The 25,321-nt window shown below is 43.2% G+C and overlaps 2 protein-coding genes across 6 annotated transcripts; one reads left to right on the top strand and one right to left on the bottom strand.

Moving 5' to 3' along the window:
• Positions 1-1,201: 1,201 nt before the first annotated feature.
• On the bottom strand, positions 1,202-7,459 carry ints9 (integrator complex subunit 9). Of its 3 annotated transcripts, XM_079474846.1 has the most exons (18): positions 7,198-7,429; positions 6,914-7,077; positions 6,608-6,735; positions 6,354-6,414; positions 6,217-6,279; positions 5,964-6,103; positions 5,782-5,868; positions 5,580-5,700; positions 5,348-5,482; positions 5,132-5,243; positions 4,870-5,050; positions 4,536-4,596; positions 4,282-4,453; positions 3,717-3,841; positions 3,455-3,622; positions 3,240-3,338; positions 2,882-3,019; positions 1,202-1,574 (listed from the first exon to the last, which is right to left on the bottom strand). In XM_079474846.1, the coding sequence occupies exons 2-18, from the start codon at positions 6,920-6,922 to the stop codon at positions 1,398-1,400; spliced, it is 1,977 nt and encodes a 658-aa protein (XP_079330972.1). In that variant the 5' UTR covers positions 6,923-7,077; positions 7,198-7,429; the 3' UTR covers positions 1,202-1,397. The 3 variants fall into 3 exon arrangements, with proteins under 3 accessions (XP_079330972.1, XP_079330971.1, XP_079330970.1); XM_079474845.1 differs by having other exon boundaries at positions 6,914-7,459; XM_079474844.1 differs by lacking the exon at positions 7,198-7,429 and having other exon boundaries at positions 6,608-6,924.
• A 34-nt stretch (positions 7,460-7,493) lies between these two features.
• Positions 7,494-25,110, top strand: kif13bb (kinesin family member 13Bb). 3 transcript variants are annotated; one of them, XM_079474841.1, is made up of 42 exons: positions 7,494-7,617; positions 7,697-7,794; positions 8,373-8,457; positions 8,783-8,887; positions 11,050-11,110; positions 11,230-11,322; positions 12,017-12,197; positions 12,276-12,363; positions 12,452-12,586; positions 12,674-12,786; positions 14,970-15,081; positions 15,160-15,372; positions 15,449-15,559; positions 15,632-15,766; positions 15,858-15,988; positions 16,066-16,152; positions 16,244-16,383; positions 16,457-16,688; positions 17,582-17,744; positions 18,109-18,255; positions 18,734-18,883; positions 18,982-19,107; positions 19,181-19,348; positions 19,435-19,592; positions 19,702-19,834; positions 20,327-20,467; positions 20,556-20,585; positions 20,670-20,769; positions 20,859-20,985; positions 21,053-21,108; positions 21,185-21,303; positions 21,370-21,546; positions 21,618-21,710; positions 21,789-21,938; positions 22,012-22,077; positions 22,169-22,222; positions 22,350-22,422; positions 22,543-22,676; positions 22,771-22,830; positions 23,171-23,308; positions 23,391-24,294; positions 24,369-25,110. In XM_079474841.1, the coding sequence occupies exons 4-42, from the start codon at positions 8,813-8,815 to the stop codon at positions 24,599-24,601; spliced, it is 5,607 nt and encodes a 1,868-aa protein (XP_079330967.1). In that variant the 5' UTR covers positions 7,494-7,617; positions 7,697-7,794; positions 8,373-8,457; positions 8,783-8,812; the 3' UTR covers positions 24,602-25,110. The 3 variants fall into 3 exon arrangements, with proteins under 3 accessions (XP_079330967.1, XP_079330966.1, XP_079330965.1); XM_079474839.1 differs by lacking the exon at positions 7,494-7,617 and adding an exon at positions 10,888-10,900 and having other exon boundaries at positions 7,657-7,794; positions 8,783-8,876; XM_079474840.1 differs by having other exon boundaries at positions 7,521-7,794.
• Positions 25,111-25,321: the final 211 nt, after the last annotated feature.

The raw sequence follows: 25,321 nt of genomic DNA on the forward strand, positions 1-25,321 counted from the left end.
CTCCTAATCTCCGCCTACTCGTGGTGAGTTGTGGGTAATATCAACCGTTAAAAGTGTGCATAATTCTGTACTTCGAACATCCGGGAATCTTTGGAATACTATATTCAACATACTACGATTTAATGCATACTAATTCTACTTTCGATTACTATTAGGACGAATAGTATGGTGATTGGAACGCAGGGCATGTCTATGGGGTCACTCAGGTATACGTAACGATATGGAAAAAACACAAATGCTTCCATTTCATGCCGACTTCAAACCCAACAAAGTTATGGATTGTAACCGGTCTAAGACATTAGATCAGATTACTGTGGCTTTTCTAACAGACATTAGAACTGTCAAATTAATGTGATAAAGGTTTGGCATCAACAACATCAGTTGATACACGTGGAGATGTTGCAATCCCCTGTGATGTCATGTTCAGATTCCTCTGATATGACATCATCCAATGAAATCCTGGTGACTGAAATGAAGCTTTTCTCATTAAATAGAGAAAACTAAACTAAACTTACGTTTGCGTAAGAAAAAATGGGGTTTCCCAGTCCTCCTGATAGTTTCACACAACTGAATGTGTGCATGTGTTTACAACACCTCTGAGACACACGGCCATGAGCTCACTGAAGACTGAGAACACAGCCTACGCCCCTGAAGAGAGAGAGAGAGAATCACATTACCTGCATTACATTTCAGCTCTTCTCACTCAAGGCTTCTGTCCAAACCCTTCCCATCCTAACAAACCCATGCTGTTCTGCCTACAACACAGAAATGAGATGAACAAGAAATCTTAAGATGCATTTGAGAAAACAAGTATCGCAAAGGAAGAATTTCTTTCAAAATCAAAATCATTACAGTTCAATATGTCTGTAATATAATTAAACATGATTCTGACCTCTGCCAATGTTTGTTCTTTAATGTTTCCAAACCATATGAAATATTTAAGTGATATTTTGGCAATATTTATTGTACGAAACAATGCTCTTTGGCCAATGAAGCGCACTCAAATGGATAAGGAGGTGAATTATGCACAGAGTTTGTATTTTTATAATATATTTATAATATAATACATTTATAATGTATTAATATGAACTTTGACCCCTGGCACATCAAGAGACACAAAAGCCATTGACTGTACATGATCAGTTTCACATTAAAAATACACTCGTGAAACATGCTTAAACACAAACCAGCCGACAACAAATCTATAAAAAACATTTTATTCCCAAAAATATTTTACAATGATATTAAACAACAAACTAAACGGGCCGACATAATAGCATCCGAGCATCTGCGAATGAGCCAGACTGAGCTGCTTTAGATCCTGCCATCTGCTGTACGGTTCAAATAGTGCACACACCGACACCTTCAGTCATTCACGGGGAGATTGTTGGGGGAGGTCAGAGTTTGTGTAGGAAGCGCAGCACCAGGTCTCTCAGGGCGGTCCGCAGAGATTCATTGTGGTCACAGATGATGTGCGTTCCCTCGTCCTCCAGCTGAATGAGCACATCCTCCGCCTGCAGGTGAAGAATGTGACCGCCTGACGTCTCCTCCACCTTCACCTCCATGATGCCGTTCTACAGGAGACGCACACACACACATCACATCCACAGTCTGAAAGATGCTAACGATAACTCCTCAATGTTTTCTGTTAAACATTTACACTTGTTTAAATGGACCTTCTGTTTGTAAGTGAATGTAAATAAAATAAATCAGGACAGACGGCGAGAAGCTTAAATCCTAAGAGGGAACAAAATAAAAGCACAAAAATATTAAATATTAAACCTTGCATGTCCAAAACCACTAGTTTTCAGGAAATTGGAAAAAGGCTGAATATTCTTAACATGTTATCAAAGCAGAAAAGCTCTTTTTTAAATACTTTTTGTTGGTACCCCACAGACAAACATTACGGTTGACGCATTAAAAACGTCATAATATATCATCCCGCCCCATTTATCAACCAGAGGATTTGATCCATTTCCTGTTTATTCTGCGTCAGATCAGATATTCACAGCTCTGCAGCTGATTTTCTTTGTGGACTTAACCAGTGATGTTTTCATAACAAATGATGGGTGTTTAAGAATTCATCAGGGGAAATGGTTTATTTGATACTTAAATGGTGTTTAAAAAACATCAGACGCTGGATTTGAGTGTCTGATCTCGGGTTTAATGGGTCTGATAACAGCTGCGGTCAAAGCCACAGACTCTCAGCGGGACGTTCAGAACAATCTGCAGCAGATCACTGATGCACGAACCATCATCATCCATTCTCCCATTCGCAACATTACCACTACCGTCATGTGATCAATGTGTCTGTGTGCATCTGAGCGAGAGTGATGCTCGCTGGTACAGTCTTCCAGGGATGATGGGGATGTTGCTATGCGGTTACTAAGGTGTTCATGGACGGCTGCCATGGCCTTCTGTTGGGGTCGTATTAGCTCACTGATTAAATAAAATGCTTACAAATACAAGGTTTCTTGATAAAACGCCAACAGCACTTGTGGTGAGGTGCTTGTTCAGCACTGAAGTGCTTCTCCATAATGGGAAGACTTCATTAGAAAAACACAAAGTCACCTTGACTTGAATTAGCAGAGAAATTCTGATTCATGATCTGTAGCACAGAATGTGCAGTTTGACAATGAAGCAAACGAAGAGATTCAAGATTTTCTACAGCGTTACACTTACATCACTTTACTCGAAGAACCTACTATTTTTTGTAAAAGTTTGTGGAGAAAGAGTGAGAGCAAATCTCTGTTGGATCGCCTCAAGCTTCAGTTCTGTTGAACTCATTTCACACGATCGTCTAGACTACAGATCTGAATTTACTCGAGCCTACGAACGCAAACTGCTTTCCTAAATGTTTTGTGTTGTCAGAATAAAGTACCTTGTGTAGTAAAGCCAGGAAAGGTTCCAGAGGAACGGCTCCGGTCAGCAGAGGTTTAGGGTCGAGAACTTCAGGAGGATCCTCCATCACTCTCTTCCTCTTCTTACTGGGCGGCACTGGAGCGGGTTTGGCCACCGGCTACGACACAACAACAAACACACAAATGAGTAACGTCGCTTAACAGGGGTCATTTTTACAGTACAGACTTTGGAAATGTTAACATCGTACGCTCATTTTCCAAAGAGCAAAAGCTTTTGTTTGTGTACGTTTCAAAACACATTTCACACAACATTTCAGTCCTTACATGACATCGATGTATGTGGTGATGTGGGCGGGGCTTGTTCTGAAACTCTCTCACCTGCAGCACGTGCTTGTTGTCTTTTGAATGCAGCACCGCAGATACTGTAGCCACAGAAACACCCGTCTTCATCTCAGACAGAACCAGAGATTTAGCCAGCTGTGTGTGAGACAAAACGCATGCTCAACATCCCCTGTCAAAGCACCAAACCTGAGAGAGATATTCTGATAGACATCGATATTGTTTTTACAATCAGATGCTGCGGCGGTTCTGACCTCAGGCAGCAGGTGAATGCGCTCGTAGCGCCGGCGGAAGGGAAGCCCCAGGACGGAGCAGCGGCGGTACGCCATGGGGGGAGGCTGCAGCTCCAGCATCAGGTCCGTGCGGTGAGCTTGAGCTGGAGGAGGTTGAGTGTAGGGCTCGGGACAGACCACGTGAAGAGGCTGACGGGAAAGGTCATTACAGGGAAATGCTGATTTCTGGATTTTGAAACATCATGATACACCACAGGAGACAAAGAGAAAAGTCAGGCTGTACCTGGATCTCCTTGAGGAGTTTAGACACCTGGTGGAAGTTGAGGCGCGTGTCGATGGGACAGTAAACACACTTCATGGCCAGCGGCTGGTACGGAGCCAGAACTTCCAGGTAGGAGAAGTCTGGTTCTGTTTGGATCGTATTAAATCATAGTAGGCAAACTAAACTACCAAAAAGCTTAAGGACCGGAAAACACAAAACATCAAATTCCTCCGTTTCAGTTTCCATGGCGACTGCATCCGTAACTGTCTGCACATTTATCAGCGAGATCTTTTAATCATCCAAAGCATTTTTAAGGTTTATAAACACAAGTTTGAAATAGCATCTTCATGTATGAAAACACTTGAATCACATTAATATCTCAATTTCCTAGAGACATCAGTGAGATTAAAAGGGGAGCAAATGGAAGCGATCTTCGGTCATTATTTAAAAAAATTGTAATAATCGAAGAGTAATATGTCATATTGGGGGGTTTTGCGTTAAATGAACTCTAGTTGTTTTTCTGACAGATACTTAAGAATCTAAGAAATCATTAGACGTTACGGACTGTGGTGTTTCTGTGACTCACCGGTAAAAATGATGGTGTTCAGGCTGGATTTACCCCACAGTTCCATGAAGTGCACCACATCACCGAACCTCAGCGATGGATGTCCTGTAAACACCACACACGGCTGACGAAACTCACTGCTGAAGTCTCCGTGAATGCTGGGATAATGCTTCAGTTTATTGGTCTGGATCAGCTGCACAACAAACACAAACACTGAACGCTCTTCTGAAGATGATGCTGAAACACAGAACGCTGGGATTGGGATGATGGTTTACCTCAGCGTGAGGGAACGGCGGCTCGGGCAGATAAACTTTAGACTGTTTGTTCTGACACAACCTTCACAGAGACAAAAAAACTTGTCAAAAAATTGTCAAATGACAAAAGCACAAAACTAAATTGCTAAGATTACACTAAAATAACATGAAAAATAAACAAAACATTAACAATGTGGTATTAATATTGTTGTATAAAAGATTTATACATTTACAATTACACATGAAAAATCCTAAAACAAATCTGATTAGTATACTGTATATAATGTTATAATTGAGTGTGGTATAAAACAATTCATATAATCTCAGACATCACGCGATTCATCTGTGATCTCACCATTCTGCAAAGATCTGTGAGAACTCCAGAGAGCTGTTGGCCACGGGAGAAATGAAGTAGAAGGGAGTGTTGCCCAGGTTAGCCGAGTCCATAAACTGATAGAGACACTCCAGCAGATCATAAATCACCCCGGAGGAATAACACGGAACCAACACGTTCCCTCCGGCACGGATGGTCATCGCTGAGAGAGAGAGAGAGACACTGGATCACTGACGTTCACATGTCAACTCTTTCTGACATCACACGGGTGTCAAGAACTCACACAGATTACTGCAGAATTCTCCCAGCATGCCGTCTGGGTTTGCAGTGGGGATCTGGGTCAGGCCTGTCAGGATGAGAACATCACTGTTCTTCAGTGAGCTCTGGTCCATGGGCTAAAGAACACAACACACGGTTCAGAACATTTTCTGTGTGCAGCTGAAGAAATACTTCTGTCTGTGTTATCTGCTCTGTCGTCGTGCCCGTGTGACATCATCACCTGAGGGTGCGTGGTGAGCAGCGAAGACCCTGACACGTACGACACTTTTTCGTAATGCGACTGAATGATCCAGTTGGAGCTGCCCAGAGAATATCCAGAACTCAGGGGAGAGACTTGAACCGCTCCGAATAACTCCTGCGAGACAGAGAGAGATTGGCAATGCCGGAGGTCATACAGCCGGAAATGACAAAAAGCGTCAGACACGAGAAGAACGACGGACAGCAGGCCTCACCACTTTCTGTGAATATCCCACCAGCTGGACTTTACTGAGAGCTGAATTCACCTCCTGCATGCTGTAACATCTCCTCCAGCTGCACACGTCCACGGCGTCTTTCAGCGGAGCCGGGAGCAACCTGACGCCATACAAACATCAGGACCCTCACCAGTCTCATTTTCAAAATCACATTAAAGCCATGTGGACTCTGTGACAGTACCTCTGTACGTCTTTGTTCTTCCAGCAGGTGGCAGTGTGAGCTTTTGGAACCCTCTCCATGAACGTCACCAGCTCCTCCATCAACAGCCTACAGCGAGAAACACCGAAATCCAACAAAACTGAGCGCTTTAACCCAAAATAAAGTGTCACATGGTGGAAAAAGGGAGGTTTAAGAAAGCCCACCTGCCGATCTGTAGGGTGGGTTCTGTGGCGTACACCGTTCCTGTAAACCCTGAGTGTTCTGTGATGTACGGCAGAGCCATCATGCAGTGATAGTTTGATATCAAGATCACATCTATGGTGGAGAGATCCAGCAGTTCTCTCTGAAAGAGTCACGTAATTCCTTTAGTAAAACATCTTTCTTGATCTCCCTCATTTATTTATTAAGAAACAAAAAAATGACGTGTTCATAAAAAAGGGAGATTCAAATATTTACTTCGGGGAGACAAAACTCGGGCTGCGAGTCCACAAACACTCGGCCGGAGCATTCCTTTAACTCCTACGACACACACAAATACACGTCTCAATGAATGCCATCATTTCTTATCTGGAAAACCGAGAACAAGCTCTCACTTTTTCCAGGTTGACGGCTCCATCCTTGGACACCCATCCTGGGAGTTTGGATAATCTTGGACTGTAAAAAATGAAACTAAATGAATCTGAACCAAGCATCATAGCATAAAGGATATGTATCGTTCACAGGTAAGGTTTGTGCATGATATACACGTTAGCAATGCAGAATAGTGAATCATATCAATACAAATCCTATCAAAAGATATGTGAATGACTCAAATGTTATGGTGATGACATGAGTCATGTGATCTAACCTGTGAACCAGAGGCAGTGGCAGGAAATACAGTGAAGCGGTGATGTCCAGCCCACAGTCCAGCATGATGGTGGTGGACTTAAACTTCAGCACGTTGCAGGGAAGAGTCGGGTGACCCGACAGACAGTACTGCACAACACACACACACACACACACACACACACAATCATGTACGAACATACATCTGTAATGATTCAAGTGCCGCCTGCAGCGCACAGACTTTCTTCAGACACAGTCACACACACACACACATATATATATCTATATATCCCACCACGCATTACTACAAGCCTATTAATATACTCACTAGTTTCATGTTTGCTCCTTATAGTGGATAATTCTCTTGTTTTGTTTACTGTAATAGGAATACACACGCATTTGAGAGTTGTTGTTGTTTTCTTCTGTTGTGTGTCTCTTCGTGAGTGATCCAGCTCGTGACTGACTCATCGCCCTCTAGCGGCGGGAGCGACTCTGCGTTGCAACGTCAGTTTAAAAAGTTTGAAAAGTTAAATACGCGACCAGAGCACGACGCGCAAATGCTCGGCAGAACTCTACGAACGCAATACGATAAAATTACATTTCTGTTATAACCTTTCATGGTGGGGGCGTGTCCTCCGACGAGGAGGCGCCTTTAAACTGCTTGGAAACGTAACATGTGTCACGCAAATTGTGATTGTGAAGAAACGACGCTTTGTTAACATTTAACCTCTCGATCTGTTTCACTCGACGAAATGTAGTCACGCACAAATGTCGCGTTGCTGATCGCAACCATGCCCGCTTCACCGTGCGCTCCAACTTCACGCAACCGATTAGCGTCTGACATACAAGTATCGCGAGAGCCGGTCTTACGACTGTGCTTTCCGGTTGCTCTCGCGATACTCTGGGTCATATGGGCGTGCGCAGCGCCGCATGAGGACTCTCTCACTTTGTCGCGCACACGCTCGAGCGCAGCGCAGTGTTCGTGTGGACCCACCGGCGGCACCTGCTCGACAGCTTCGGGAGTTTAACGAGGTAAAATGGCGAAAAAGAGGAAATAAACTGGCTAACTTGTCCGTGTTTGAGCGCTGACGAACGCTCGTGTGTTCCGCAGGTCGATGTGAAACGCGGAATAATCGCGTCGTTTAATCTGTAATCTGTGCTGGAATGCCACACACAGACCTGTGACGAGGAGATCGCTCATTTCATCAGGTAAACTTTATTATTGTGTGTTATTGCAGTGTGGTTTCTATTAAACTGGTGTTTTGGGTCTTATTCTAATGGAGTTTAGTGGTTTTCATTCACCATGACACCCCACAAATATACATTACCAATAATATCCCTACATACTATTATAATTGCCATTAAAACCAAGACAAATCATATGTAATAGCCATTCAATCTGTTAGAATTGCTGAGATAATTTCTGCTGTTAATTTTCAGGAGGGTCGATTAATCGCATCCAGAATAAAAGTCTGCGTACTGTGCATATTAATTTGGGTATTTTTAAAAACATACGAAAATATAAGTAGTAATAAACATTTACATGTAAGTTAAATAAACGTGTTAGTTACATGCTAAATACCAAATTAATACCTACAGTACACAGACATACATTCTGTATGCGATTCATCGCGATTAATCGTTTGAGCAAAGAATTTAAAAACGCGACGTTATTTAGTTTATAGGTTCAAAGTAGTTTTTTATTTGTGATATTCATTCCAGCTCCATCATATGCATTAAAGTGTTTGTGTGATTCTGTGTTTATTGTGATTCATAACGCGTGACAGATGCAGAAGATTATAATGGATGACAGGACTCAAAGTGACTCTAATGTGAAAGTGGCCGTTCGGGTCCGACCCATGAACAGGAGAGGTGAGTCTTCAAACATGTGATAATCACATCTTGTATTTATTGCTGAAAGAGTGTGCGTGCGTGTTTTTATCCTTGTATTGATTTGTAAATGATATCATTTTATATTTGCTTCTTTATATATATATATATATATATATCAACTCGTTCTATTCTGTAACGCCTTTTGTTTTAAATGATATCACCATCATCCCGTCCTACCACCTGTCATGCAGAGCTCACTTTTCACTTTCCAATAAATTCCCGATGGATGAAACGTGTATTATTAGAAGCCTTCACGCGAGAGTTAACACGATGAATGCTCATGATTGTTGCTGTGTTTATACAGAGCGGGACCTGAAGACAACATGTGTTGTGGATGTGGAAGGAAATCAAACTGTGCTTTATCCAGCCAGTGGAAACCTGGGAAAAGGTGACAGCAGGTAAACGGACAGCAGGGGTTTGTGGGATATTATACACGTGACAATTCTCTAAATCTAACATGAAAAGTTTATTGTTGCTGGAACTCGATTTTATTATATTCTCTAAAAAAGAATATGCGTAATTGTCACAGTGTGGCTGTCAGGTGTTGTGTGTGGTCTCCTGTGCTTTGCCATACGGTTGTAAATAAAATGTTTTTTCACATTTGGCCCAAATTTGTAAAACTAGAAAATGAAGAGCAGGCCTGAGGTATCATTCGTGATGTTAAAGCAAACCGAGCAGGATGACATCAGTTTACTATTTAGATTTAGTTCAACCCTGTTACAGTACCTTAGCAAACAGCACTTATAATACAAGCCGTCGGATTTCTGTCTCTCTTAATCAGACGTGTTTTCTTCTTTCCCAACATTCCTTCTCTCCCGTGGCCTTCAGTGTCCACGGAAACACGCGAAAGTTCATCGGCGGGCCAAAAGTAGCCGTAAATACTCATGATTAAAAAACAAGGAAAATAAATCACGCGCGTTTCATTGGCTCTTTTCAGGTCTCTTAAATACCAAGCGCCGGCTCTAAAGTTCCTTCAGTCCGACAACATCAATCCATTCTTTTTCAATCGGTAGGCGCTTTAAAGCTAGAAAAGTGAAGCTCGAGAAAGTGAAGCTCGAGAAAGTGAAGCTCGAGAAAGATATTTGAAATCCACGAGCAGCTTAAAAAAATCCATTCACATGGAACGAGGTTGCCAGCGTGTTATTAAAGGATTTTGTGGGATTTCTTGGGTGTTGCTTCCATAGTTGTTTTTTAATCCAATATAATACTTTTGAGGTATGATGTCACGGCTAATAATGTTGCTTTGGTTGTTTGTTTCTGAGCACGAGTGGCTGTAGTTTAAAGGGCTCTCTTTACTCTGCAAACACACACAGATGAGTTTATCCGTCAGCGCTAGTTCATGTATCGGTTGGCGTGAAACTCAATGTTTGTTCTTGTTGTTTTCTGTCAGCGTGCAGTATGTGCGTGTGTGTGTGTTCTATAAAGCGAGACGATTGGATGATCTTTGGCTTCAGTCATTTCTCCTCATGAATTCTACATTGTCTCTTTACAAAGGGTGTGACTGTTTCTCAAGGATCTGGCCCTCCTCCAGGTCACCTGCTCCTGCAGGAATCTCTCTGGATTAACCTCAGACAGAAATCCAGTCCTGGTCATATTTCCCCCCGAACTCTGAAGACGCGTTCCATCATGAAATCAAAAGAACAAAATCTCATTTAGATCGGGCGTTGAGATATGACCTGGATGAGAGACTCAATCCTTCAGCTGTGTGAAAGTCAAAACAACGGATCAAACACACTGAGGGAAATGTTCAGGTTGTGTTCCTGACGTCTGAACCGTCTCAGCTGTACCTTGCAACAGTTTTCAGTGTTTCGACCTTCTGCAAACAGGTTGAACAGGCTGATGCAAGAAAGTTCACCCGGATTCCTCAATAATGCCTTCTGGCAAATAGCTGCTTTTATTGTTCAGCACAAGTAATGTGCAGACAAGTCACGCTCGGCGGTTATCATGTAAATGATGATGCGTTTGTTTTGTCTAATGAAGGCAATCCAGTCCATTTTGGGATGAAGAGTTTGATGCATGTGTTCTCACACATGGGTTGAGCTGATCTCTACATCACATAGAAGATCTTATAGAAGGAAACCAGAAAGTCTGTCTAAGTAAAACGTTAATGGTTTTATGCGAAAGAACACAAAGGGCCGGTGCTCTATGACTATTTTGGACATATTTGATGTTTGTTACTCATGCTTTTGTATTTCAGCACATAGCCCGTCCTTCTGTCTTGATTTCGGGCCGAAAACCACTAAGCAGCGTGATAAAACAAGTCATAAAATACTGGCAACCATCTACAACACCTGAGCATCTTAGCTTCTCACTTCAAAATAAATAGAAATGTGGTTTATTTTCTTCATTTCTCCATGTGATTGTTGTTTTCATGTATTAATGTTCGAATGTTCTTTTTCATAAATACAGGGGCAAACCGAAGGTGAGTTCTCACGTCTGTTCTGCATTATATTATTAACACAAATGAATTCATTACCATCACTGAATAATGTGTGTTTATGTTAAATAAACATTTGTCAAAATGACACAAGGCTGTGTGTGTGTGTGTGTTCTATGTTTTTTCAAACGCAGGTCTTTGCGTATGATTATTGCTTCTGGTCTATAGATGAGACTGAGGTCACCAAGTATGCAGGTCTGTCTGTTGATTTACGTACAAGCTTGTATTATTGATTCTTTTCTAACTGATCTACAGTGTTTATTTAGTATGATTGGTGTAATTTGCATATGTAATGGTTTATATGAATGTCACAGGTCAGGATGTGGTGTTTCAGAGTCTTGGAGATAGTCTTCTGGACAGCGCTTTCCAGGGATATAACGCATGTATATTTGCATATGGACAAACAGGTACACATACAGGCAAAGAGTTATTCTTCTGTTTTTTAATACCAAAATAAGCCCTTCAGTGAGACACAAGACCTGATCACACTGGCAGGGCTTATTTCTGCGATAACAACCGGCTGCCTGTGCATTATCCATATATATATATATATATCGTCGCTGTTGTTCTAAAACCTCGGATCTCCAAATTCACTGTTTTTCAGGAAATGGAAAAACCAATTGTGCTCTTAACGTGACGAGCACTTTTCATTACTCCTAACTGGGTAAATGTTTGCTAAATCCAGTGACAAACATAAAAGGTGACCAATAATAATAATGATGGCAAAATATGGAGATACAAGGTTTTAGAAGGATAACAGGGATATATTTTGTAATGTTGTTATTTAGGTTTATTTTATTGAAAAAGGTTTGTCATTTTTATTTTCCTTTTTTATTCTATTTGGTGTTTATTTCCAGTTAATAATTTTTGTGGCTCGGCCTAATTTTCGTTTTAAAGTTGTCAGATAATATTCAGGACTATATTTTATGCAACGTTTTAATTCTTTTTAATAGTTTTATATAATAAGGAGGTATAATAAAACGTGATCCATGGCTGATCTCATTGGCTCAACCTCCACCCAACTATGGGGATGAGTGTCTCGCAGTGTTCTGTTTTCTGATTGGCTTCTGCCGTTTTGCTCTTTGTGTTGATTGGCTGCAGGCTCAGGAAAGTCGTACACGATGATGGGGACGGCCGAGCACCCGGGTCTGATTCCACGGCTTTGCAGTTCTCTGTTTGAGCGTACGGTTCAAGAGCAGAGGGAGGGCGAGAGCTTCGCAGTGGAGGTCTCTTTCATGGAGATCTATAATGAGAAGGTGCGAGATCTACTGGATCCAAAAGGGTGAGGACAACCGTCTTTAAGCTGAAAGTATTTGAATGGTATTACTTTGAAATAAATCAAGTTACATTATTTTTTCAGGAACCAACAAGCTTTGAGGGTCCGGGAACATAATGTGTTGGGGCCGTACGTGGACGGTCTGTCTCGACTGGCTGTGACCAGCTTCAAGGTTCTTCAACCTCCGACATTTTGTTCATTCATCTTCCTCTTGTTTAAAGTTTGTAGAGTTTCACCTTGAAACACCTTTTGTATTTCAGGACATTGAGTCGCTGATGTCAGAGGGTAATAAATCTCGCACCGTGGCGGCCACAAACATGAATGAGGAGAGCAGTCGCTCACACGCCGTGTTTAATATCATCCTGACTCACACACTCAGAGACCTGCAGACCGGGGTGACATGCACATCACTGACACCATAGGAACTTGAACATGACTTTATTCTCGAGCGTGTTGTGTGATTTGTGAGATGTTTGTTTCAGACGAGTGGAGAGAAAGTGAGTAAACTCAGTCTGGTGGATCTGGCCGGTAGTGAGAGAGCAGATAAAACCGCAGCTGCTGGAGAAAGACTTAAAGAAGGCAGCAATATTAATAGGTGACACACACACATTCAACCACATACACACTCGAACATACACACAGGGCTAAGGAAACCCAGTGAGGTTCTGTCAAAAGTCTACACAAACACAAGAAACACGAAACACACACACACACATGCAATACACGTAACAAACAAACACACACACACACACACACACACACACACACGAAACATACAAAACACACATAACAAACAAACACAAGAAACCCACAGACACACATGAAACACGCAAAACAAACACGAGAAACACAAAACACACACACGAGAAACACACAGACACATGCAATACACATAACAAACACACACACGAAACATACAAACACATGAAACACACAAACACAAGACACACACATGAGACACACAGACACACAAAACACACATACACACATACATGAAACAAACACACACACACAAGAAACACACAGGAAACACGAAACACACACACACACACACACATGAAACACAAAACACACACACAAGAAACACACAGGAAACACGAAACACACACACATGCAATACACATAACAAACAAACACACAGACACACAAAACACACACACACATACATGAAACACGAGAAACACACACACGAGAAACACGAAACACACACACACACACACATGCAATACACATAACAAACAAACACACACGAAACATACAAAACACACATAACAAACAAACACAAGAAACCCACAGACACACATGAAACACACAAAACAAACACACGAGAAACACACATGAAACACGAAAAACACACACACATGCAATACACATAACAAACAAACACACACACGAAACATACAAACACATGAAACACACAAACACAAGACACACACATGAGACACACAGACACACAAAACACACACACACATACATGAAACACACACACACACACAAGAAACACACAGGAAACACGAAACACACACACACACACACACATGAAACACAAAACACACACACAAGAAACACACAGGAAACACGAAACACACACACACACATGCAATACACATAACAAACAAACACACACGAAACATACAAAACACACATAACAAACAAACACAAGAAACCCACAGACACACATGAAACACACAAAACACACACACGAGAAACACACATGAAACACGAAAAACACACACACATGCAATACACATAACAAACAAACACACACACGAAACATACAAACACATGAAACACACAAACACAAGACACACACATGAGACACACAGACACACAAAACACACACACACATACATGAAACACACACACACACACACAAGAAACACACAGGAAACACGAAACACACACACACACACACACACACATGAAACACAAAACACACACACAAGAAACACACAGGAAACACGAAACACACACACACACATGCAATACACATAACAAACAAACACACACACAGACACACAAAACACACACACACATACATGAAACACGAGAGAAACACACACACGAGAAACACGAAACACACACACACACATGCAATACACATAACAAACAAACACACACGAAACATACATAACGCTCATAACAAACAAACACATGAAACACACAAACACAAGGCACACACACACTAAACACGCAAAACAAACACGAGAAACAAAAAACACACACACGAGAAACACGAAACACACACACATGCAATACACACAACAAACAAACAAACACACACACACGAAACATACAAAACGCTCATAACAAACAAACACATGAAACACACAAACACAAGACATACACAGACACACAAAACACACACACGAGAAACACACATGAAACACGAAACACACAGACACATGCAATACACATAACAAACAAACACATACACACACGAAACATACAAAACACTCATAACAAACAAACACATGAAACACACAAACACAAGACACACACATGAAACACACAGATAAATGAGACACACTCACTCAAAACACACAAAACATAACAAGTACACACACATGGGTAAATGCACTCATGTACACACAGACACAAGTTTGCATTCCCATACACACATACACACACTCAGTCGTGAAGCTTATTATAACCGCTGTACATCTAAAAGAGTTTTTAGTCATCTAGTGCTTTATGTCTCTATGAAACTATGACCTGAGTGCTGAACAGTAGATGTACACAGTGTTGCTTTCATGTTATACGTGTGTGTGTTTGTAGGTCTCTCACTACACTGGGGTTGGTGATCTCAGCTTTAGCAGAGCAGGGCGCTGGAAAGAACAAGAGTAAATTTGTTCCCTACAGAGATTCTGTGCTCACATGGCTGCTGAAGGTGATCATAGATTTACAGTATGAATGAAAGGAAGCTTTGGCTTGGTTCGTGCTGATGTCATTTCCTCTCTTTGTGCAGGACAGTTTAGGAGGAAACAGTCGTACGGCTATGGTGGCAACGGTGAGCCCTGCGGCCGACAACTACGAAGAAACTCTCTCCACACTGAGATACGCCGACCGAGCCAAAAGCATCGTCAACCACGCCGTGGTCAACGAAGACCCCAATGCCCGCATCATCCGAGAACTGCGAGAGGAGGTGGAGAAGCTGCGCAGTCAGCTGACGGAGGCCGAGGTGCTGCACGCAGACACTCAACACATGACCTTTGACCTTTAGCAGACGTTTAACGGTGTCCTTTGTGTCCGGTCAGTCAATGAAGGCCCCTGAGCTCAAAGAGAGACTGGAGGAGTCTGAGAAGTTGATCCAGGAGATGACGGTGAGCTGGGAGGAGAAGCTCAGGAAGACGGAGGAGATCGCACAGGTGAGACTTTCTCAAAAACACATGTGTGTGTGTGTGCGTGATGTCGTTCTGAAGTGAGTTTCTCTTCTGCAGGAAAGACAGAAGCAGCTGGAAAGTTTGGGAATTTCTCTGCAGTCGTCTGGGATCAGAGTCATAGATGATAAATGCTTCCTGGTCAATCTGAACGCTGACCCCGCCCTCAACGAGCTCCTCGTCTACTATTTAAAGGTACAGAAGCAATTATTATTAAGTTACAAAGGGAATAAGTTTGCAACAATGTGGTTTTAGAAATGTTATGTTTGTGTGTGATTTGATACAGGAACACACGCGTGTGGGATCTGCAGACTCTCAGGACATTCAGCTGTGTGGTTTGGCGATTAACCCCGAGCATTGTGTGATAGACATGAAGCCAGAGACGGGTGTAACGCTCACACCAAAGAGAAACGCTCGGTAAGACCACTTCTAATCCAATCACAAGTGTTCAGGGCTGAATACAGCCGCTGTCACGCCTGTCTATCTGTCTGCAGCACCTGTGTGAACGGCGCTGTCGTCTCTTCTCCTGTTCAGTTACATCACGGAGATCGAGTCCTCTGGGGTAACAACCACTTCTTCAGGTCTGTGAAATGCATCATTGTGTCTCCAATCGACCAATCAGAGACTTGGATTTGATGTCATGTTTTACAATACATTGTATATATCTGTCAGGATAAGCATGTCTCACGTGTATCGTGGCGAGGAGGCCGGTGTGATGAAGGCTGCTCTGAACACTGAGCTCAGTCATGACTCCAGCATCAGTTTTGAGTCTGCGCAGACGGAGGTGATGATGAAAGCTTTGGGAAACAACGGTGAGATGAACGCACATCTGCTTTTCTTCGCTTATAAGATACAGGCCGTACTTGAGATCTCTCTTTCTCTCAGATCCAATGCAGTTGGTTGTTCATTCTCTGGAGCGCAGACATGAGAAGGAGAAACGCTCTGCTCTGGAGCGCCAGCGGCTGATGTACGAACAGGAGTTGCAGCAGCTGCGCAGACGGCTGTCATCCGAGCTGCAGAGCACTCAGAGCTCTCATCCACAGATACACAAAAGCACTGAACATCTCAACATGACCTCAAACACACAGAGCAGACTGCAACAGTGGAGTGAAGAGAGGTGAGAGACCGCACACGCGCACACACACACACATTACACGTGCACACACACACTAATTACACTCACACACATTACACACAAATTACCACCGCACACATTACACATTACACATACATTACACATTACACATACATTACACATTACACATTACACATACATGACACATTAAACATACATGACACATTACACATACATGACACATTACACATACATGACACATTACACACGCATGCACGCACACAAATAACACACACACACACATTACACATTCATGCATGCACACAAATTACACACATTACACACACACACACACACATAACACATACATTACACACACACACACACATTACACATACATTACACATTACACACGCATGCACGCACACGAATAACACACACACATTACATGTGCACACACACACTAATTACACTCACACACATTACACACAAATTACCACCGCACACATTACGCACACACACATTACACATACATTACACATAGATTACACATTACACATACATGACACATTACTCACGCATGCACGCACACAAATAACACACACACATTACACATACATGCATGCACACAAATAACACACATTACACACACACACATAACACATGCATGCACACACACATTACACATACATGACACAACACACGCATGCACGCACACAAATTACACACACACACAAACATTACTCATACATGACACATTACACATGCACGCACATGCACAAATGACACACGCACATTTCACACTCAGCAGACACACACATTTTCTACATGTGTCTTGTGTTGGTTGTCAGGGTAAAGAAATAATAAATAAAAGTGATGCAGAATGAAGGGGTTTAAAGTATGTGTGTGTGTGTGTGTGTGTTGTGTTGTGTCAGGGAGGCTTTGATGAGTCGGACTCTTCGTAAGCTCAGAGATCAGATTGTGAGAGCAAATCTTCTGGTGCAGGAGGCTGGATTCATCGCTGAAGAGCTCAACAAGAAAACTGAATACAGAGTCACTCTACAGATACCTGCAGCAAACCTCAACGCCAACCGCAAGGTCAACACAAGCGTACACACACACACACACTCTGTCTCTCTGTGTGTGAGAGGTTTGAGGTCATTACTGTGGTCTAAAGGACTGATCTGTCTTCCTGTGTTCTCGATGTTAAAGTTGACGAGAGTTTAAAGGGTTGCATGTGAGTGGGGGGCTGTTAACAACATTCTTCAAAATATCTTCTTTTGTGATCTGCGGAAGAAAGAAACTCAAACATGTTTGAAATGACAAGAGGCTCAGTAAATGTCACATTTTTTATTTACTCCTTTAAACACAGAAGGAACAAATGTGTAGTACAATGTAAGTCACTTTGGATAAAAGTGTCTGCCAAATGCATACACGTAAATGTCGTTTGTGTGTTCTGCAGCGCGACTCTGTTTTGAGCGAGCCGGCAGTGGAGGTGAGGAGGAGAAGTAAAGGCAAACAGATCTGGGCCATAGAGAAGATGGAGAACAGACTGGTGGATATGAGAGAACTCTATCAGGAGTGGAAAGACTTTGATGAAGACGATCCAGTACGTCAAACCACACTAGAACAACAACAGCAACAAACACAAGATCATAGAAAACTTGCATTTTTAGTCTTTACCGTTCTGTACGATTTAAACGCTTTTTTTGCCCATAGGGACCTTAGATTTGGTCCCCACAGTGACACGAGTCCCTGTGAATTGGTGTGTGTTCAGGTTTAGCTCCCCACCGGGATATAAAAACAAGGCCACACACACACATTCTCCAAACACACACTCAGAAAACAATACACACACACACACACCAAACACTCTTCAAACACACTACCAACGCACGTGCACACACACACACACGTGAGCGCACTCTTCAAACACACTAGACACACACTTTTAAGTCACTGCATACACACACACCCACTTCAAACACACCAGACACACTACACTCACACTTTCACTTTATTGCCAGATTTAAACACACCAGCAAGATGTGTCACAATATTAATGAAGCGAATGAATGTCTGCACAGCTCATGCGCTCTTACTTCATGCGGGCCGATCCGTTCTTCGACGAGGAGGAAAATCACAGTCTCATCGGTGTGGCGAACGTATTCCTCTCCTGTCTGCTGCATGACGTCCGGCTGCAGTATGCAGTACCCATCATCAACCAGAAGGGGGAGGTGTGTGAACAACACCAGCGAAATCACACAAGACCAGCATGTTTTATTCTGAACAGTGATGTCATTGGTGTCATATGGTGTGTGTATGTGCGCTTCAGGTCGCAGGTCGGCTTCACGTCGAGGTCGAGCGTGTGATTGGCGGGCCGGAGGAGTGTGAAGCAGGGGGAGGAGACTCTGAGACCACAGCAGACGGCGAGACGCAAGAACGCACATTTACCTGCATGGTGGGTTGAGGAAGTCTCTCCCTATGCTTCATCTTTCTCACAGGCTTATGGGGAATTGTGTCTTGTGTTCCAGATGAAGATCTTACAGGCGACAGGATTACCCCAGCACCTCTCAAACTTCGTGTTCTGTCAGTATCATTTCTGGGATCAGTCAGAAGCTGCGTTCATCGCTCCACAGGTGAATCTGAGCGCTGTCAGCAGTAAAGCGCCGCAGAGCACTGTCGTCTTCAATAACTGCAAGGTTAAACACGCTCGTTTCAATATGTTGTCGATTAGCAGATGTTTCGCCCTTGTTTGTGTTGAGAACGCATCTCTGTGCATCAGTAGAAGCTGAACGTGACGGTGACTGAAGATTTCCTGGAGTTTCTGACGGAGGGCGCGGTGGCTGTTGAGGTGTTTGGTCACAAGCAGTCAAACCCGCGCAGGAATCTGGCTCTCTGGGATGTGGGGGTGATTCAGTCGAAGAGTCGCTCGCTCAGAGAGAGGCACGTCATCAACAATTCTTTCATCTTCTAGTGCACATTATTCCAGAGAGCTCCGGTGTCATCTCTAGGTTTTTATCGGCTCTTGTGCATGTGTGTGTGTGTTGTGCAGGTGGAGTGAGGTGACGCGCAGGCTAGAGCTCTGGGTGCAGATTCTGGAGCTGAATGATGTAGGAGAGTTTGTGCCGGTGGAAGTTCAGCCAGCAAAAGATGTCCGTACAGGAGGAATCTTTCAACTGAAACAGGTGTGTGTTTACTTTAAGGGACAGTTCACCCAAAAATGAAAATCTGTCGTCATTTACTCGAGTTCTGTATACATTTACACATACAACAGAGGGAAAGATATTTGGAAGAATCCTTATAACCAAACAGTTCATGGCCATCATTGACTACCACACTTGTTCTGTTGAACGCAAAAGAAGAATGTAGGAAAGTAAACGGTTGTTTCAAAACAAAGAAATGTATACAGATTTGGAACAACTCGAAGGACAAAAGACAGAAGAATGAACTGCCTCTTTTACTCCATTTTAGGGACGTGTTTGTACCCCAAACCGAATCAAAACCTCTTTTTGCGGTCACTGTATTTATAACCTTCAGTAGCTGTGTGTACAGTTTGGTTTTATCCTGAAAACATTCTGGATGTCCAAGCTCCAAATTATTTTATTGCTGAATGTTGTGTCTTGATTCTAATCAGCTGTATTTACAGCAGAAACACTGGATATGTTGTGTGTGTTTAGGGTCAGACGCGGCGTGTGCAGGTCTCCGTGCGCTCAGTTCAGGATTCTGGCACAATGCCGCTCATCACAGATTCTGTGCTCAACATCTCCATCGGTAACGTGGAGGTCCATCACATCCAGCCTGGCAGAACCACACCGAGGGTAAAACCTTCATTTAATGATAATCATTGAAAAACAACAATTCCATCTTCATTTATTCATCATCACGTCTGCGTTTGTTGTTTTGCAGGTGGGAGATAAAGACACAGACAGTTATCAGGTACAGACCTGTGTGTTTAAACTCTCAGCGCTCTTCTGCTCCCGCTCAGGGTTTTAAGGATTTTCTGTGTGTTTTGAACCGCAGGAAGTGGATCTGGAGAGACTAAGAGCACAGTGGCTGACGGCTCTAACCAAACGTCAAGAATATCTGGACCGCCGTCTCCAGGAGCTCGTCTGCAAGCAGGGTAAATCTCCGGGCGCACGTGCCGGTCTGTCACCGTCGTATTAGATGTCAGAGATTTAAGAAGGGACGTGTTGTTGTCTGTCTGTGTAGGTAAATCCGAGGAGGACGTGGAGAGCGAGTCTCAGCTCCTGGAGTGTCGGCTGACTCTCACAGAGGAGAGAAACGCCGTGCTGGTGCCGTGCGCTGGCAGTGGGATACCGGGAGCTCCAGCGGAGTGGTGAGCGTCTGTCTTTAACCTCACCGAGCTCGCATTGATTTCTATCTCATGTGTGGTGTCTCTGCAGGGTTCCTGCTCCAGCAATGGAGACTCACGTCCCTGTCATCTTCCTCAATCTGAGCGGTACATATTTGCTGTTTTCAAAGATTTCGCGTCATCCTAGAAATCACGTCACTTATGTTTGTGTTTGGATCCACAGCCGACGACCTCCACGATCATCTCTCCACTCCTCCAGCTGGAGGTCTGGATGCTGTTTTGAGCAGAGAGGACATGGACGATTTCATGGACTTACAGATCGTCCGACACTATGAGAATGAGGTAATGAATCCGCATCCTGACGCTCGGTGAAGCGAGACGTGTTCTGATGTCACTCTCCGCTCGCAGGTGAAGGCTGAGGCATCGTGGGATTGCACGGTTCACGAGTGTCCCGAGCTGAGTCGAGCGGGCGCTCAAGAACACAGAGTTTATCTAACCGTCTGCACCGGCGTCCTGCTCAGTCACCCGGCGCGCATGCAGCTCGTCCTACGCAAACGCATCTGCGTCAACCTCACCGCGCGACAGGTCTGAAGTTCAACACGGGCATTTTATGTTTCTGTGATTTGAGATTTGATGGAGATGATGTGATTGTGCAGGGTTTCGCTCAGAGTCTTCTTAGGAGGATTTCACATCGCAGCGCGATTCACAGCTGTGGAGTCACGTTTGATATAGTCTCAAATATTCCAGGGGTACGTAGAGACTCTCTGGATTCTGTGCGTTTCGCTTCTATCTGCACGTGGATGAGATGTTTTGTCATTGACACACAGGACATGCAGAGCTCAGAGGACAGAGAGACGCTGGCGAGACTGGCCACCAGCGCAGAGAACTCTGGAGCTCACAGTGAGGCTGCCATCGAGAAATATCTGAGGAGTGTGTTAGCTGTGGAGAACGTGCTGACGCTGGACCGCCTCAGACAGGTGTGTACGCATCTTCATCGTGTGCTCTATGTTTTTCACGTATATGAAATGTTTGTGTTGTGTGTGAATTCAGGAGGTTTCAGTGCGGGAGCATCTGTCGGAAAAAGGAAAAATCCCCAGTTCACCCAGTGTAAACAGAGTAAGACGCGCACACATGTGAAACACAAAACACACGCATAACAAACGCACACGATAAACACAAACACATACTCTGTGTCTGTATGTTTCAGCTGTCTGGCAGCAGGAAGGATCTGATCGACAGAGAGAAGTCAGAAGAACTCAGAGTAAGAAAACCATTCACCTCTTTCTGTTGAAGATTTCTTTATCAATAACACAATTCGATCAACTTTTCTATGAATCACATTTAAAAAAATGATCATGTACATGTTTAACACATGTTGTGTTTGTCAGGTTTCTGTGTCAACATCGTCCACAAAGAGTTCCTCACATTCACCATCATTACACACCCAAAGTCCTGAGTCAGGTAAAACATCTTTAGTTGTTTGTCTTCCTTAGGAAACTTACATCACTTGTGAGCTTTCCTGAACTCAAGAGGACATGACTTTGATCTCTGTCTCTGTTTCTTGAACCTGTGTCCCTGCAGGTCTCTCGAGATCAGCTGCGTCTTATTTTTCCCCAGTTAAAGCTCTCGTGTCTCCAGTGCCCAAGATGTTCATGTCTCTGTTATCTAAGAAAGAAGAGAAGAAAGATCCATCACCACCCGCTGTCTTTAAGCAGGTGACAACATTTCATTGTTGTTGTTCATTTGCAGATGTTTGCCACATATATTGGGGAAATTTCACATCTTTTTTTGTGTTTGAATTTGTCTTAGAATGTACCCCGTATCGTTGTGCAGTCTGTTAGTCTTGAGGACCTCCGCAGCTGTCAACAGGTACATCTCTTCATTTAGAGCTTAAAAGGAATAAAAGAATATACCGCACAATGTTTAGAAAAGTGTGAAATGTGATAACTTGCTTAATAATGCAATATGTGATACGACGATGTTTACGGTAAACTCAATCAGAACAATTGTCAAATATATTTCAAAACTGACAATGATATAACCATCATACATGTTTTACTCTCAACACGTGCATACACAGACACAAACACGTACATCTGCCTTGACCAAAATATATGTATTGTCACATTTCAGAAGTATTAAAATCATCACTTTTTTGCAAACCATGTTTGTGCACTTGAGAATATGTTTTACATTAAAAACTCTGCAGGCTCCTGCAGAAGATGTTCTCCCGGCTGGCCAATCAGAGTCTGCGTCGTATGTCCCAATTATATCTGTCATTACTGACCGAAGTGACGTCACTGAAGAATCAGATGTTCCTTTAGAAACTACCAATGACATTCAGACGGTATGTGACATCTTAAAATATACTTTGTGTTCTGTCTGTTTGGTTCTTGTCTTACTGTATCTGTTCCTGCTGATCTTCTCAGGGTGCAGCGGTGGAGCAGTCACGTTCAGAAACACCTCCTGTCCATTTAGAGGTCGAAGAGGTTCCACAATCTTCTGTTGAAGACAGTGTTCCACCTCAAGAGTCCGAAGAGGATCCACCTTCTGTCCTCGCGGAGGCTGAGGAGCACAAGCAAAGCCCGGCTGGTGAGTCGACAAACAGTCCTGTCAGTGATGTCTCCAGCGGCTACATCTCCACAAGCGTCTCCACGGCGACTCTCTCCGAATTGGTCATCTTGAATGAGAGTGAAATGAACAAATCTACAGAAGCCGAACCAGAGGCGAGCAGTGTGGTTCTGTCAGCGAGAAGCACATCACCAGAAGAACAGACATCGCTTAAACCTGCCAGCCTAGAACACAGAGAACAGACTTCTACAGACGTCCAGAGAGCATCAGAAGAACACGGTCGGGTGTCTCCTCCAGACGAATGTCCTCAAGAAAACGTTGAAACCAACAGCAACACGGTTCCTTCATCTTCAGGTGCAGAAAACACAAAATCATCAGAGCCATCGGTTCCTCCACCACAGCCATCTGCAGACATCCATCCATCCAAACCTGAGCAACACCGAAAGTCTCTTTCTGCCTCCACCAGCAATCCGTTCCACATCCAGAGAGTGAAGACATCAGGCCTGAAGTCTTTCGGAGGCATCATGCACGAGGACGCTAAAGATAAAGACAGTGACTCTTTATCAACATTGAGTTTATCTCTGGAGAGACTGGAGATCCTGTCAGATTCAGAGGAAGGCCTTGATGCTCCGCTTCCTGATTGGCTGAAGGATGGGGAATACGTCACCGTGGGTACCAACAAAACCGGAACGGTCCGTTACGTCGGGCCAACTGACTTTGCGAAGGGTGTTTGGGTCGGAGTGGAGCTCGATGTCCCTGCAGGTACGTTGTTTGCTTTAAATCGTACATCAGCACAGATGCCTGAGTAGTCCTGTATATTGTTTCTTTATTTGAAGGTAAAAATGACGGTTCGGTCGGCCGCCGGCACTATTTCCACTGTAACCCTGGATACGGCGTTCTCGTGAGACCGGATCGAGTCACGAAAGCCACGGGTACGGCTAAGAGACAGAAGCGGCAGCAGAACCTGTCAGGATCCAGTCCAAACCTGGCGGCTCTCACAGCGCTGGCCAAAGGAAACAACGATGGCGGCGGACGGAAGGGAGACAACAGGAAGTCTTGGGTTAGCTGAAGACGTCTCTTCAGTGTTAATGTGAGGATTCACTGGTACGACTGCAGGAGATGATTTCAAACACATGATTTGAGCCATTTGATCATTCATATCAACATTACAAAGTGCCTTGAGCAATTTGAGACTCAATTTCAAACAGTATTTTGATATTTAGTTTGTTTATGTATATAGGAGAGCATCCTCTTTTTTTCAATGTGTGAAATTAGAATATTAACAGAATAACTGAGTGTTTCCATCTATCATTTTAATATTCGATTGTATTTTGTGTGTTAACATGTGGTGTGTAATTTATGGAGATTTAAAGTGCCGGACAGTTTTATGAGAGATTGTATTTTAAGTGTTAGTGTGGTGTGGTGGTTTTGTGTCCTCTCTTGGCTCTGTTATTTTGTATTGTTGTCTTTTTAAGAGTAATTTATGATCAAATTCCTTTTATTTATTTTTTAGCTTTTTGACAAAATAACTTTATATTAAAATGTTGAATCAATAAACTCCTATATTATTCATATTTTATTATAGTAGTTTCATTGTGTGTGTGTTTGATATGTGTGCTGTGTGTGTTTAATGTGTGTGATGTGCGTGAGTGTGTGTGTTTGATGTGTGTGGGTGTGTGCTTCATGTGTGTGTGTGTGTGTGTGTTTCATGTGTGTGGTGTGTGTTTCATGTGTGTGTGTTTGATGTGTGTGGGTGTGTGTGTTTGATGTGTGTGTGTGTGTTTGATGT

The sequence above is a fragment of the Barbatula barbatula genome (assembly GCF_947034865.1).
Source record: "Barbatula barbatula genome assembly, chromosome: 15".
Lineage (NCBI taxonomy): Eukaryota > Metazoa > Chordata > Actinopteri > Cypriniformes > Nemacheilidae > Barbatula > Barbatula barbatula.